The 16,593-nt window shown below is 34.8% G+C and overlaps 1 protein-coding gene across 1 annotated transcript in view; it reads left to right on the top strand.

Annotated features, from left to right (window-relative positions):
* The window catches only part of LOC107754123 (EF-hand calcium-binding domain-containing protein 6-like), a 40,090-nt gene that overhangs the window by 22,208 nt on the left and 1,289 nt on the right, over positions 1 to 16,593 (top strand). Inside the window, exons 13-16 of the mRNA XM_016570444.1 lie at positions 11,008 to 11,107; positions 12,022 to 12,146; positions 15,712 to 15,955; positions 16,062 to 16,234. Of these exons, the coding sequence (XP_016425930.1) occupies positions 11,008 to 11,107; positions 12,022 to 12,146; positions 15,712 to 15,955; positions 16,062 to 16,234 (642 nt within the window). The remainder of the gene's footprint in view (positions 1 to 11,007; positions 11,108 to 12,021; positions 12,147 to 15,711; positions 15,956 to 16,061; positions 16,235 to 16,593) is intronic.

Below are 16,593 nucleotides of genomic sequence, written 5' to 3'. Positions count from 1 at the left end.
CCCCCCGCCAATCCCTGCCGGTACGAGACTCGAACCCGCAACCTTTTGGGTTACGAGTCCGACTCTCTAACCATTAGGACACGACTTCCCCAATGACTGATGGGGAAATAATAAGGAATTTGGAATTGCATGAACCATAGTTTAATTTGTTTATTTAGATATTTCAATTCATGACCATCCATTTCTGAAAATAGTCTCCAACTAAAAGGCACTGAATAGAAATTGTATATACTGAACTTTTTTTTTTCGTTTTATATAATTCTATATATAACACAATTCATGCTGAACATAGACATGCCACATTTATGTTTCTATGTTTTCTGCTTCCACTCAAAATAGGCATTTTCAAAATGATATAAGAAATGATCTGTTGAGTATTTTGAGCTGAAACTTCACAGACACATTCTGGGGACACCAGAGACTTATATTACGTATTGTAAAAAGGGGCATAATATGTCTCCTTTAAATAGTTAAATCACAATTTAACTGATGATTTTATTGTCTAGCCAAATACTGAAAATCTAAGAGAAAATATAATTATGTGAAAATATAAATTTAAGAGACAGCAAGAAGTAACGCAACTTTTCTTTTGCAAGATGTTCTTATGCACTATTATTACTAACCAGTTTTTACTAAGTTTAAAATGATTTAGAACATTTTCAATCTGATCAGCACACAATACAAGCCATCATTTAAATGAAAAGCATTTGAATTATATTGTATATAACTCTTAAGTAAGGTATTATTTGTGTGTGTGTGTGTGTATGTGTGTGTGTGTGTTTGTAAATATAGCTACAGCAGTTTGCGTCATTTGTATTCAGGATGAGGGAAGAGATTAGGTCTAAAGTGACATCATGCTTCAGGGTGGCTCTTTTCTTTGCTTTTGTATTTTTGTCACTGTGTTTGACTGGTAGGATGCCACAGAAAGAAATACGTTAGCCTAAAAATGAATAATGTTTAGGTTTATATAACAGTTTTATATATGTGTACAAGTGTATGCGTAACACTGGTTAACTTATATGATTGAAGCTAATTTGCAAAAACAGTCATCCTAGAATTTAACAAGCTTACAAGTTTGTAAGTCAATCAGATTTACATTTCAGCTAATTTTTTAACTTAAAGCATTTTCTTGAGATAAAGTTACCCTGGCATAAAGAATTTTCATTTCAATTACCAAACAATTGCCGAATCGACAGAACTTGTAAGATATCGTAATAACTAAACTTTTATTTAAACATAATGTTTTGAACTCAAACTGATGCTGCTGAAAACAGCGGTGAACCGGTGACAAAGTAAATGCAGCATGTGGAACAAGGAACAAGTAAATAGAGAAATAAGAAAATAACCAAATATGGTATGTATTTGTTGCAATGAGCTTATCACTTTATGTGTTTGTGTGAAGATGCTTAAAAATGGTTGGATATGAGGATTAGGTTCTGACCACCCTGGGGGACCCATGTGAACTCCCCTAACCACCTAATGAATGACCAACAATAACCAACGCAATGTAAACGTTTCTTAAATAGAACAGGGTAATGAATTTTAATCTGCTAGAGTAGCAGCTCTGAGACATGCGGTTTTAGTGTGTGTGTGTGTGTGTGTGTGTGTGTGTGTGTGTGTTTCTAGGGTGTGTGCACGCATCAAATGGGGGTAGGGTATAAGCTTAGTTGCTCATTTTATTTTCTCTCTCAGTGTGTGTAGGGGATAAAGACCTAGAAAACCAGCCTGGCTTAGTTGACAGGTGACAAGGGTTATACTGAATGGGGATTTTGTAATACTAACAGTGGGGAAAAAGCCCATGCACCAAGGGACCTCCTGAATAGAGAGAAAGAAAACTTTAGAACTTCTATACTCGTGGAGAACAGTGAGAAAAGCCGACCATGCCCCGCCAATGACAGCTACAAACTCTCGCTCTCTCCCTCTTGCTCTCCCTCTGTCCCATGAGAAATGCAAAATCATTCATGCTAAAGCGGCCTGATCCCAGTGTCACTAGTTCCTGTGTGGCATTTCCTCTGTTTGCGTGAAACTTTGACATGTTAAAAGAGAAAGGAGAACTTGAAATCGCATCATATGACCCCTTTAATTGTGTCTTTGTTAAACCTTGGACCAGGTGGGAAAAATTTCAAAAAGATTTGCTATAACAAACAAAGGGAATAGAAATGTACTACTGGCCTTTTTCTACCCCTTATCTCTGAATATAATTGGGGCGTAACAGTACACAAACATGACGGTTTGGTATGTACCTAGGTTTTGACACCACGGTTTGGTATGGTTTCGGTACAGCAGGGGGACAAACTAAACATTAAATTGCTTTTTTATTATTATTAAACAGTGGTTTACTGAACAAATCTCTCTTTCTTTAAATAAATTCAGTTATAATTACAATTTTCTTAGGAATAAAAATCTAGCCTACCTCCTCGGCTTATGTTCTAAACTATAGGGAGCCCTTTTACATTAATATAAGGTTACAATTAACAACAGAGCCCAAACTTACATTTAATTACTATTTATTTTAAAATATAATAATAAACACTCAACTTAAACAAAATGTATTCAAACATTTAAATTGCACATAATGCAGTTTTTAACAACTTCTAAATTAAAACATTTCTATTTGTTGTTGAAATATATTCATTTGCACAGTGGCTGTCATAACTTGTTTCATATGTATTCCCGCTGCACATTTACTGCTCAAAAAGTACAGCTGAAGTCAAAAGTTTACATATACCTTGCAAATCTGCGAAATGTTAATTATTTTACCAAAATAAGAGGGATCATACAAAATGCATGTTATTGTTTATTTAGTACTGACCTGAATAAGATATTTCACATAAAAGATGTTTACATATAGTCCACAAGAAAAAATAATAGTTGCATTTATAAAATGACTCCGTTCAAAAGTTTACATACACTTGATTCTGAATGATCCACAGCTGTGTTTTTTTGTTTAGTGATCGCTGTTCATGAGTCCAATGTTTGTCCTGAACAGTTAAACTGCCTCTTCTTTTCTTAAAAAAATCCTTCAGGTCCCACAAATTCTTTGATTTTCCAGCATTTTTGTGAATTTGAACCCTTTCCAACAATGATTGTATGATTTTGAGATCCATCTTTTCACACTGAGGACAATTGAGGGTTCAAACTCATGAAGAACTATCACTAAACAAAACAAAACAAAAACAAAAACAAAAAAATACAGCTGGGGATCATTCAGGTAACAACACCGTATTAAGGATCATGTATGTAAATGTATGTAAACTTTTGAACGGGGTCATTTTTATAAATTCAACAATTATTTTCTCTTGTGGACTATATGTAAACATCTTTTATGTGACATATCTTATTCAGGTCATTACTAAATAAACAATAACATGCATTTTGTATGATCCCTCTTGTTTTGGTAAAGTAATTAACATTTTGCAGATTCTGCAAGGTGTATGTAAACTTTTGACTTCAACTGTATAAAGATCTGATTAATATATCATCAGTTATTTACTTTTTGATGACCTCTAGCATGAAAGATTTAACTATATTGCATTTTTCAAAAGTTTGGTGTATTTTTTTATTAATAAAAAAGTGACAGTAAAGACATTTCTAATGTTACAGACAATTTCTATTTAAAATAAATGCTATTCTTTTGAATTGTGTATACCTTAAAGAAATCAGCATATTAGAATTATTTATGAAGGATCATGTAACACTAAAGACTTTGACACTAAATTCAGCTTTGCAATTACAGGAATAATTTGCATTTTAAAATATATTCAACTAGAAAACAGTTTTTAAATCTTACTAATATTTTACAATAAACAGATATTTTTAAACGGTATTTTTCAAGTAAATGAAGCCTTGGTGAATGTAACGTAGTTTGTAGTCACGGGAAGAAGGAGGCGGGAACCGGCGAACATAAGAGATTTCTTTTAAAAAATATATTTAAAAAATCTTACTGATCCTAAACAATTATATTATATTATATTATATTATATTATATTATATATTATTCCCCTTTCAGGTTCCTTTAAGAAACTCAGATCTGGAAATTCATACTTTTATAGAAATTTTTGAGAGGCTAGTAATTGTCTTGAGGTATAGTGCTATTCATGAAAATGCACATTTACTACTCAAAAAGTATCAAGATCTGATGAATATAGCATCAGTTATTTACTTTTTGATGACCTCCATTATGAAAGATTTAACGATATTCGTGTTTTTCTACTGTAAACATCTGGTAATTAGAAGATTCGTAGAGTTGATCAGCCTCGATTTAGCTCGATTTGTCTGCTCCTCTCTATGGTTTTAAAAGGTTGTTGGGCCCCTCACAGTTTGTGTGGTCCCTATGGTGAGACCGAGAAACCAAGCAGTCATAGGATTGGTAGATGTCAGATCTTCGTGTGGGAACCTCAGACGTCAAAATCCCAGATATCCCACCCTAATCTCCAGCAAAACATTTTGTTTTTCCTCTTTCTCTCTCTTCGGTCCCTCTCTCTTTTTCCTTTCCTCCCTCCACCCATTTAGGGCTTTAATTTTTATTCATGGGGTGTGAAGGGGTTGAGACGGGGGTGTGGGGACAGGATCGGGATGGAAGTGGATAACTCCTTGAGCTGGGTCCAGGGCTCAGACCAGCGCTGCTGACAATGGCCTCAGTGTTGTGCTGGGTGTTGTGAGCAGGCCGTTTGGACATTCTTCCCCTGTCAGTGGAAGCAGATCTGGGAGGTAGCGGTGCCCAGGATTACCATCTCATTAATAGCAGCCATGACTTTTGTTCAAAGATCGACTTATGTAATGTTGCCGTGTGGATGATGGGTAATCCGCTGAAGCTGCAGCTGTAGGGGAAACTGGACACACACACAAACACACACACATTGGGACTATACAATGTGAAATTGTATGAAAGAGGCATTGAAAACATACATAAAATTATAGACGTCGATATTGACAGATAAACTGACCATCAAACAAAAAACAACCTAAAAAGCTATTTTAATATCAAAATTGCATTGCACAAATTATGAGGCAGCTTGACTGGGGAAAGACAGTAGCAGTCAGTGGTCATATATATCTATACTTTCTATATTTTCTATAATCTATACTTTTATTCAGCAAAGGATGCAGTGATTAAATATAATGGTTAAAAAGACAATTAATGTAAAAAAAAAAACATTTTTATTTCAAATAAATGCTGTTCAATATTGATATATTAGATATCATATTAGAATGATTTGTGAATGATTTGTGATCATGTGACACTGAAGCCTGGAGTAATGGCTGCTGAAAAGTCAGCTTTGTCATAACAGGAATAAATTACATTTTAAAATATATTCAAATCGAGAAAGTTATATTAACTTGTAATAATATTTCACAATATTACTTTAGTTTTGAGGAAATAAATGCAGCATTGGTAATCATTAAGGAGACTTTTTTCGAAAATATTTAAAAATCTAACCAACCACAAACTTTTGAACATTTGTGTATTTATTGGATTATATTTATATGTTGGTTGTTGCTGTGTGGATGGTTTCTAGAATGTTTGTTTATGTCAAATCGTAGGACTGATTGCTTGGAAAACTTATAGCACACTTCTTTACAAGTGTATCATTCATATCATACATCAAAGCTGTAATGCTTATTTATTTTGTGGAACATTCCAGCTGTTTTTGTCCATACAATGAAAGTTCAGGTCCATACAATGAAACGGGCTTGGAACGACATCAGAGTGAGTAAATGATGACCATTTTTATTTTTGGGTAAATTATCTTTTTAAAGCGAATCTCACAAACACACAGCTATTCTCAGTCCGAGCCCCTGCAGCTCACTCATGTGGCTCTTGTAGTCTCTTTCACACATTCCTCTCTCCACACACACACGTCTCCTGCTCTCAGATGGTGGCCCAGATTAAACAGAACAATACAGTCCAAACGTGATAAATGTGCGTCTACTTATTCCTCTCTTTCACTCCCTCACTCAGTCCATCCATCCTCAGACGAGATGAAATGAAAGCAAAATAAGCAGCCCATTCATTCAGCAGTTATCTCTGTGGGCGTCTCATCTCTGCGAGTGATGGGACTCTTTCCTCCCTCAAATTCCCTCTTCTTTTAATTTCAAATCCCTCCATCTCCGCTTGTGGAGAACAGTGGGTCAGCAAGGAGTTCAACCGACCCCTCGTCTGTTAAAACAACATGCTTTCTCTCCTCTCTGAAGATCAGTCGTCTGAGGCAGAGAGGGGGTCTGCCAATGACTCTGAATCAGATCTGAACTTGGGTGGCAATCTGAAATACATGTATATTAATCTAAGTAATACAGCATGTAAAAAAAAAATCTAAATTCAAGAGCCATCACTCAGTTTGAACTCGCAGAACTAAGCAGATGTGGGGGAGAGCAGTTTTAAAGGCAAATTATACCTTTCCATTATAACACTTTATTTTAAGGTCAAATTCTCATTAGTTGTTGATTAGCATGCATATTAATATCATATTGGCTGTTTATTAGTATGTATAAAGCACACATTAATGCCTTATTCTGTATGACCATGTTCTAGATCCCTTAACCCGACCCAATACCTAAACTAAACAACTACCTTACTAACTATTAATAAGCAGCATAAACTTAACAACTACCTCACTAATAAGCAGAGTTGGGCAAGTTACTTCCAAAATTTAATACATTATATATTACTAGTTACTGTCTTTTGAAAGTAATTAGTTACGTTACAATATTACTGTCTCTGAATTGTAATGCCTTACACTACTTTTGAGTTACTTTTGAGTTACTTTCACCAAAATATCCCTGATAATGAACAGGCTGCAACGTTTGCAATGCTGTATGTGTGTGCGTGAGGCGCCGGCGCGATCGAACAGCGGAAACAAACAACAAAAAAATACTCTGTTATTTTTGGTCATACAGATCATTTGAAACTGCAATGTGTTTACTTTATTTCTGTCATCTCGGTTTCCTTTCCGTGGACTTTCGTAGAGTCACACAAATAGCAGATGAACCAAACTCAGCAGCATAGCCTATCTCTCAGTCTTTTCCTTTCGTTTTGTTAATCTGTTAATTAGGCTATTTAAGTCAAATATTTCGCATATTCATTCATTTTATATATACACTATGATTTAATAAAAACAGATTTTTATTTTTATTTCAACTTAATTTTTGTTGCTTGTCTGCGCTCGTCCGCCGTCTTTTTCTCTTCTCTGACCCCGCAGCTCTCTCTCCGATAGCTTAGTGTTAGTGGCACCAGTCTAGGTGTTTCCAGGTTTTACTCGTGCTATTTCTCCATGTTGAGAGTTTGGTGTCGCACATATTGCACCTGACTATGCATTCTTATCCTTTTCTCTGATGAACTGAAGATAACAGGAGTGTGTCCATCTCACAAATGTAGAATCCGTCTCTGCAGTCATCTCAACCATCTAATTCCAGCAACAGGAAATAGACAAACTATTTTACCCGCGGGATTTTTTTCTCTGGTGCTGTTTTGCGGTGTTGGTAAATTCACCACTTAATTTTGAGTTAAAATATGTTGTTGTAACTTGCGTTACTGAGATTGTAACGAGTAATAATATTACCCAAATTGTATTAGTAATGCGTTATATTACTGCGTTACAGCAAAATGTAATATACTACTGTAATATTATTACTTTTGTAATGCGTTACTCCCAACACTGCTAATAAGCAACAAATTAGGAGTTTATTGAGGGAAAACTCTTAAACGTGAATGTGTTCCCTATTCTAAAATGTTACTAAATTGTATTTATTTATTTGTCTGTTTATTTATTTATTTGTAGAAAACTTTTAATTAAAAAGTAAAATGTAACATGAGTAATTGGAGGATTTTACATGATTAAGAATATTGAGGAAACAAATGTACTTCATTATTTTAAATATTAGAGCATTAAATCAGGTTAAACTGAATTTGTTGCTGCTCTCTAAGAATTTTTCTTTCATATCTATATAAAATTTTGCATACTGCACTAAGTGATATATTCTTCCTGGGGCAAAGTGAAGTTTTTTGAAGTCTTGTGATATCAGTAAAAAAAAAAACCTTATTTTAAATGTTCATGTTCTAAAACATTAGCAATTTTTTTTCAGTCTGAGTCTACATCTAAGATGGATCAATTTACTTAAAGGTTTTGAATTTCTTTTTTCAGCTTTACCAGCAAGTCAATTTAAGAGCCATGTGCCCCCTAATGGGCATAAAAGAGACACTCATGTGAAATACCTTGAAGGGCTTATTTTAAAAACAAATGCAAAAGCTGCTAATTTTGTACAGTTTAGAAAGGTGTAATAGATATAAAAACTAGCTTTTTTCAGTTTCTAGTACATTTTTTATTTTATTATTATTATTATTATTATTATTATTATTTAATTTTTTTAGTTCTTCAATTCAAATGAAATGTCATGTCCAAGTGTTCACTTCACTTATAGGGGTAGCTAACATAGAATAAACATTTTTTTTTTTTTTTACTTTATTTTAAATGTAAAATTTTAGCAAGGGGACTACTTTTGAACGAGTTTGAATTTCTGTGGATCTTCGAATTACAGTGGATCTCTAACTCATTCCATTTTTTAGTTTGAGTGTCTGTGAAACGCTAGTGTGTTTATTTGACTTTACGCCAAAGTCACGTCCTGCTGTGTTAGTTTTGTGGCAGGGCTGTTGGACATGGGAATCCTGCTGAGATGTCCGTGGCTGGGTCACAAGGTCTCTTCCTTCGGCATCCAAGAGGTCCACTAATAGACTCAACCGCTGAATATGATGAATTCTCAGTATTGCAGTCATCTCAACCATCTAATTCCAGCAACAGAAGATAGACAAACTATTTTACCCGCAGAATTTTTTCTCTGGTGCTGTTTTGCGGTGTTAGTAAATTCACCACTTAATTTTGAGTTAAAATATGTTGTTGTAACTTGCGTTACTGAGATTGTAACGAGTAATAATATTACCCAAATTGTATTAGTAATGCGTTATATTACTGCGTTACAGCAAAATGTAATATACTACTGTAATATTATTACTTTTGTAATGCGTTACTCCCAACACTGCTAATAAGCAACAAATTAGGAGTTTATTGAGGGAAAACTCTTAAACGTGAATGTGTTCCCTATTCTAAAATGTTACTAAATTGTATTTATTTATTTGTCTGTTTATTTATTTATTTGTAGAAAACTTTTAATTAAAAAGTAAAATGTAACATGAGTAATTGGAGGATTTTACATGATTAAGAATATTGAGGAAACAAATGTACTTCATTATTTTAAATATTAGAGCATTAAATCAGGTTAAACTGAATTTGTTGCTGCTCTCTAAGAATTTTTCTTTCATATCTATATAAAATTTTGCATACTGCACTAAGTGATATATTCTTCCTGGGGCAAAGTGAAGTTTTTTGAAGTCTTGTGATATCAGTAAAAAAAAAAACCTTATTTTAAATGTTCATGTTCTAAAACATTAGCAATTTTTTTTCAGTCTGAGTCTACATCTAAGATGGATCAATTTACTTAAAGGTTTTGAATTTCTTTTTTCAGCTTTACCAGCAAGTCAATTTAAGAGCCATGTGCCCCCTAATGGGCATAAAAGAGACACTCATGTGAAATACCTTGAAGGGCTTATTTTAAAAACAAATGCAAAAGCTGCTAATTTTGTACAGTTTAGAAAGGTATAATAGATATAAAAACTAGCTTTTTTCAGTTTCTAGTACATTTTTTATTTTATTATTATTATTATTATTATTATTATTATTATTTAATTTTTTTAGTTCTTCAATTCAAATGAAATGTCATGTCCAAGTGTTCACTTCACTTATAGGGGTAGCTAACATAGAATAAACATTTTTTTTTTTTTTTACTTTATTTTAAATGTAAAATTTTAGCAAGGGGACTACTTTTGAACGAGTTTGAATTTCTGTGGATCTTCGAATTACAGTGGATCTCTAACTCATTCCATTTTTTAGTTTGAGTGTCTGTGAAACGCTAGTGTGTTTATTTGACTTTACGCCAAAGTCACGTCCTGCTGTGTTAGTTTTGTGGCAGGGCTGTTGGACATGGGAATCCTGCTGAGATGTCCGTGGCTGGGTCACAAGGTCTCTTCCTTCGGCATCCAAGAGGTCCACTAATAGACTCAACCGCTGAATATGATGAATTCTCAGTATTTAGCTCTGTATTTGTTCTGCTGTGACAAGCAGTTTGGCAAATGGAGACTCACTCTTTGTTTAGTAGCATTTTTCAGGAACTTTTCTCACAGAGCTTTTAGTAAACACTTATTTTACCATACAGTCATGGCCTATTGCTATTCCTGGCTCATTCAGGTCAGCTTAACTGTTGAAAAGAGCAGTCAGTCTTGAGAAAATCCTGAAGGCACGTTCACGTTGTCATCGACACAATGCACAAACACAAACATAATGCCTCTTGCAGTCAGTGTCACTGCCGTTTGTCTCTTTGAACTGCTATCAACATTATTTGAAGAGTCTGTGTCTTTTAAATCTCACCATCTTTCTCTGTCCCTCCTTCCTATTTCTTCCTTTACACAGTGCGACTAACTCTGCTCTAGCCCGTGACCTCTCAAGCCAGCAGTCCGCCCACCTCGTTCGGACTGTGGCCCTAAGATGGCCCAGACCGCTGCCCTAAAGCCTAGGGAGTGGTTGTCCTCTCTTGAGCACAAAAGAGCCACAGCTATCCGCTCAGCCGAGTCCGGCCCCCATCAACCCATCCAAGCGCACAGGGAACATATTAGCCTAGGCTCGGCTTTGTGCATCTGGCTTTTCTCATGTGCTAACACTTCAAGATCGTCAGGTGTCTGCCTGGTTTGACCACTGCAGTTGCTCTCAAAGCGGTCAGCGCAGCAAGGCCTTTCCATGCCAGGTCTTGTAGCTCTCCCTGTTCGCCACTCAAGCGAGAACGGCACAAAGCGGATCGCTCACTCTTAGGGTTTCTCAGGGCTTCTCTTGTATAATAAAAGATCTAAAAACCAAAGTTATGGCCTCAAAGAGTTTTTCTTTTTACTGCTTCTTGCTCCCTCAGGAAAGGAGTTCCCAGCCTCTTCCAGGCAGCCGCCCAGCCTGCCTTGAACCGTGATTCGGGTGAGGAGAAGGGCTCAGAGGACGATCGGAGTGACCATGAGGTACAATCTCATGTTATTTCATAGCAATTGTAAATTCCCAGATGTACAATGCTGATTTCAACCTAAACCGTTCAAAAGTTTAGAGCTGGTAAAATGTCTTAATGTTTTTCAAAGAAGTCCCTTATGCTCACTATAAGGCTGCAATTATTTGATCAAAAATGTCATATTATTAACAGTAATATTATGAGATTTTATTGCAACGTATAACATGTTTTCTCTTTTAATATATTTCACAATGTAATTTATTCCCCTGATGGCAAAGCTGAATTAAAGCAAAATTTTCAGCAGCCATTACTCCGGTCTTCAGTGTCACGTGATCCAGAAATCATTCTAATATGCTGATTTGGTGTTTAAAAAACATGTTGGAAATAGTTGTCCTGCTTAATATTTTTGTGGAAACTGTGATAATTGTTTCAGGATTCTTTGATGAATAGAGCAATCAAAAGAACAAGATTTATTTGAAACAGATTTTTTTTTTGTAACAATGTAAATGTCTTCACTGTCACTTTTGATCAATTTAATGTGTCCTTGCTAAATAAAAGTATTAATTTCTTAAAAATAAAGCTACTTTTGAATAGTAGTGTAGATTCTTCCAGAAAAAAACTGTCTAGAACTATCAGAAAAATCTGAAATATCTCTCAGAGATTTATAATACAGGTAAAAACAACTGTGAAGCAGAATTCTGTTATGTCTGTAAAAAAATATATATATATATTATAAACCTTAATGTAATAATAATAGTAATAATAATAACATTTATTGTTATTACAGTTTCATGAACATTTTTGTCTTATATTGTTTAAGGGTACAGTACAAATTACATTACACTATACAGTATATTTTAAACTGAATCCTTTACATCAAGTAAAACTCTTCCAGATCAGTACCATTAATGCACATTTATTGTGTTTCAGCTGTTTAGTCTGGTGAAGAATTTGGTGGCAAATCGCTACAGAGATATGCTAAGAGAGTTTGAAGAACTGGATGAGAAAAACACCAGACGTCTCACTCAGGAGGACATGTACCAGTTACTTAAAAGGTGATGTGCCAGTTACACAAAAGAAAAATATTCCCTTACATTGGTTTTCTTCCATATGCCATAGATTTTATTGTCTGGTCACAATACAAACCTGTAGAGCATATTAGTAATACTAACAGCCTATGTGATGCATGAATATCAAATGATTAATTGATTTGTTTTCAGGCATAATGTCTTTATTAGTCTTTTATTAGTTACTTCAGTTTATAGTCAGTACTTCAGAAGATTATCTGCAGGACATTTATATAGTTGTCTCACACGCTATTGAAGAATATGCTGGAATGTGGAATGCATTCCTCCTCATTGTCTTTAACACCATGCCAAATCACTGAGACTTTCTCCGCGGTGTTCAATCCTGGGTGTCTCCCAGAGTCAGTGGTCGTGACACAAGCATCCCTTGTGTGTCTCACAAGACCTATGCGGTCCACCCGAGTCTCCCAGCCCTGGGTCTTACAGAGCTCTTGCACTCTTTTGTCTCCTAAGACAATGGCAACGGAAAGCAGGCCTTTTCTCTTGGCAAATGATGCCTTAATTGTGCAAGTTAACAACCTACTCTCCCCCCCCCCATGAATATCAATGTGTTTGGTGTACGGAGCCTGAGAGTGCTGTTGGCACGGTGAAGATCTGAGGCTGTTGCTTTTCTATGGTCTACTGCACGCTTGTTTAGATGTTCCCATGTCTGCTTCACTTTTAGCTACACTGCTGTACTGTCCTATGTATCTCTGTTGCTCAGTTAGTGGTGCTTGCAAGCATTACTATTATTATTGCACATATAGTTTTTTAGCCTTAATTATTATACTTGTGACTCGTCCTGCAAAATATTTTTGCTACATAAATAATAAAAGTTTATTGCTACATAAATAACAAAATTCCAGAGACTTGCGTTGAAGGAGGGACCCAGTCATATCTAGAGATCAGAATATCATGGTGGTGTGGGTTTTTTAGTTTCCATAGACTCTTTATAGGGCCAGTGAATAACACCCCAACAACCACTTTGCAACAACCTGGAAAACCCTAGCAACCACAGAGCAACCTCCCAAAACACCCTATATTTTACATGGCCAGAAAGCACATTTTCATCAGAAAATATAAAATCTATTTCTTTTTTTATTCTTTTCTTTAGATTGTTTACATGTAGGTTAATTATTATTTTCAAATATTATTTAAGATAAAATAATTTTTCCCAATATCATGAATGTTTGAATCATGCATTTTGAAGCCTTTAGGCATTATAACATTAGATTTTTTTTTTCATTTTTAAAAATTAATAAATTAAATAATAAATGATAAATTAAAAAGTAAATATGATTTATTTATTTATTTACTAATGATTATTTTTCAATATTAATATTAAATATTCCTGGTATTTTTAAGAAATGTGTTGTTCTTTGCACATGAACTAAAAAATCTTCAGGGGATACTTTTTTTCTTTCTTTTTTTTTGTTGATTTTTTTTATTTTAAAGTTCAATTCATTTTTAAACAAAATTTCATTGCTTAATAATAAAAGATTATACCAAACACCAGCTTTGAATTTATGCCCCACCAAAAATATCAAAATGAATTAATATGAAATAAATTGCATGACATTGCATGATGTTGATTGTGGAAGAAATTTATTCTCGTCATTGTCTGTGTTAATTGCATTTTGCATCATGTAATTGGTCTTTTAGTGATTCAGGCTCTTAGGCTCTGCTACCTGTCATCTATTTTTATATCAACCCTCAACCCTTGTCTCTTTCCTTTAGCAACTTGTCTTCTCCATTCTACGCCTCTCCCATATCTTTCTCTTTTCTTTCTTGTCTGTGAACTAATGTGTGTGTGTGTGTGTGTGTGTGTGTGTGTGTGTGTGTGTGTGCGTGTGTGTCCGTGTCCGTGCGTGTGTGTGTGTCTGGTGAGAAACTGTTGCTTCTTTGATTGATTCTTACAAGGCAGAGACAAACGCATACGTGTATGTTCACACGTACTGTATCAGTGCCACATATACAATAAGCCCCAAACTGAACTGAAGAAACCTACTGAAGCTCCAGAGAAATTTTGTCTTCTAGATTCAATGTTTAGCAATAACTTAATGATTTTGTTTCAAAAGTGTTTTCAAACTTTCTACTAAATATAAAGATCTACCACCTGTAAATCAGACTTGAATAATGTGAACTGTTCGGGAGAGCGGGGATAATTGCGTCTTTTTTTTGTTTTTTGCTCATTTAAGGTGCGGTCAGATTAGCTCAATTTCACATTGCAAAAAAGGTCCGTTGTCTATTGTCAGTCACGTAGAGATGTATGACGCAAAGCTCACACAGAAGCCAATTTCAAACCAAGCAGCTTTCTGTTGGTCAATGGAGAGAATGTGCGTGACTAACTTGAACCAGTTGCGAAATAAGCACACAATTTCAGATTGCATGGATTCCTATAGAAATGAGTCAATGACCAAACCAAATATTTACCGAACAATGGTAAATGTGACCACAGCTTTACTCTGAAAAGCCTAAAACAATTAAATATAACATAATTTATTAAGTACAATTAAAAGTACACAAAGGTCAATGTTACATTCAAAACACATATGCTCTATAAGTGTAACTGTATGTCAATGAATGAAAACGCTATGAAATATATTTAGTAAAAATATATACTAATATTAGTCAGTACATCAAACATCGTTAAACACTGAATGCATCCTCAGATTATGAAGGGCAGACTTTAATAACAACACCTGGCAAACAAAATGACATATACATGTTTTAATCAACTTTAAGCCCCAACGATATACTGTTTAAGCCAAATTAGAATATTAGAATGATTTCTGAAGGATCATGTGACACTGAAGACTGGAATAATTCAGCTTTGCCATTTTGCCAGGAATACATTACATTTTAAAATATATTAAAATAGAAAAGTTATTTAAAATTGTAATATTTCACAATATTACTTTTTTTTTTTTTTTACTATATTTTCAAACAAATAAATGCAGTCTTGTTAAGCATAAGAGACCCTCTTTCAAACTTCTTTCAAAAATATCTGAGTGACCCCAAATTTTTTGAAAGAGTGTATAGTGTATTTAGTGTATATAGAACTATGTATATTATATAGTTGCATAAAAAATAACCTAACCTAATAAATATAATATTTTAATACAGCACATGCTTTATTGTAAATATAATTATGTACCTAAAACCAAAATTTATGTAACCTTTTTATTTAAATATCCATGTTTAACAAAACCGAGTGGAGATCAGGGTTGTATGATGCAGACGCTGTCAGATCCCCTTATAGTGTGTTTTCTCACAGTACTGTCCTTTCTTTAGGCGTGACACTGTGTTTGTGTATTTGTGTAAGAGAAACTGTTGCTTTTGTGCTGTTGGTTGCCAAGTTTTAGCTTAAATGCAGCTCGAATAAATAAGGTGTGGTGTGGGGTGTGGAGGGCTTTAAATGGTACAGTGTTTGCATTCTTCTAAGAATTTGAGGTGTATACTTTACATTCATGAATCCCACTATTCTCTCCCTTTCCCTCTTCCCATCATTTATCCCTCTGTCCTTGTTTGTCATTCTTTCTCTCGCCCTGCTCAGGTTAGAGCTCCATCCTGAGGTAACACGTGGAGAGGTCCGGAGGTTGTGGTCCTCATTGTTCACTCAGCAGGATGGATCTGTGGACTTTCAACAGTTTATACGTCACTTTGGCCCGTCTCCCAAATCCTGCTGTTACCCCAATGCCAAGCACAATCCCCCCAAACGTGGAGACAATGACTTCATGCGCCTCTCCAAAAGACTCAACTGCGTCTCAGATATACTAGTGGATGCTCTACGGGCCAAGGTGGGGGTGTGGAGGAAATACCTCGGGATGGTGTAAAGTTCTTTGAGCTGAGATATGATTATGTTATTTAGACAATTTTATGAACCGGTTTCTCTCTCACAAACAGGTGGAGTTGTCTGTTTCTGAGCTCTGGACTGAGTTCTCCGAAATGGATTTTTCTGGAACAGGTTTTGTTAGCAGTGATGAATTTAAAGACATCCTTATGAGTCTCTGTGTTCATCTCAGCCAGCATGAGTGTGATCTGTTGGCCAAGAAGTTTGACATCAACCATGATGGCAGGTAGATACACTTACCAAAACAGATAAATAAATAATCAAGACATCCATGCATAAATAAATATATAAATGGGTGAACAAGGAGATGTGATATGATTATCTAACACTTTACTTGAAGCCTTTATATATATCGCAGTATTAAAGTATTTGAATGCATTAATTATGTCTTGAAATGCACCTCATAATGCATTTTGATATCATTATACCTGCAACCACATTATACATTAGAATGCATTTCTAATAATTATTACACCTTTAGAAAGTATAAAGCATTAAAACATGCATGACAAGCAATTAATTTCAGATGTAACAAGGAATTTGCAAATATTCAAATGCATTTTATCTTTAGTTACAGTTATTTAT

The sequence above is a fragment of the Sinocyclocheilus rhinocerous genome, unplaced genomic scaffold, assembly GCF_001515625.1.
Source record: "Sinocyclocheilus rhinocerous isolate Xijiao unplaced genomic scaffold, SAMN03320098_v1.1 scaffold681, whole genome shotgun sequence".
Classification (NCBI taxonomy): Eukaryota; Metazoa; Chordata; class Actinopteri; order Cypriniformes; family Cyprinidae; genus Sinocyclocheilus; species Sinocyclocheilus rhinocerous.
Note: the sequence above shows the minus strand (reverse complement) of the source record. Positions and strands in the feature narration are given on the sequence as shown.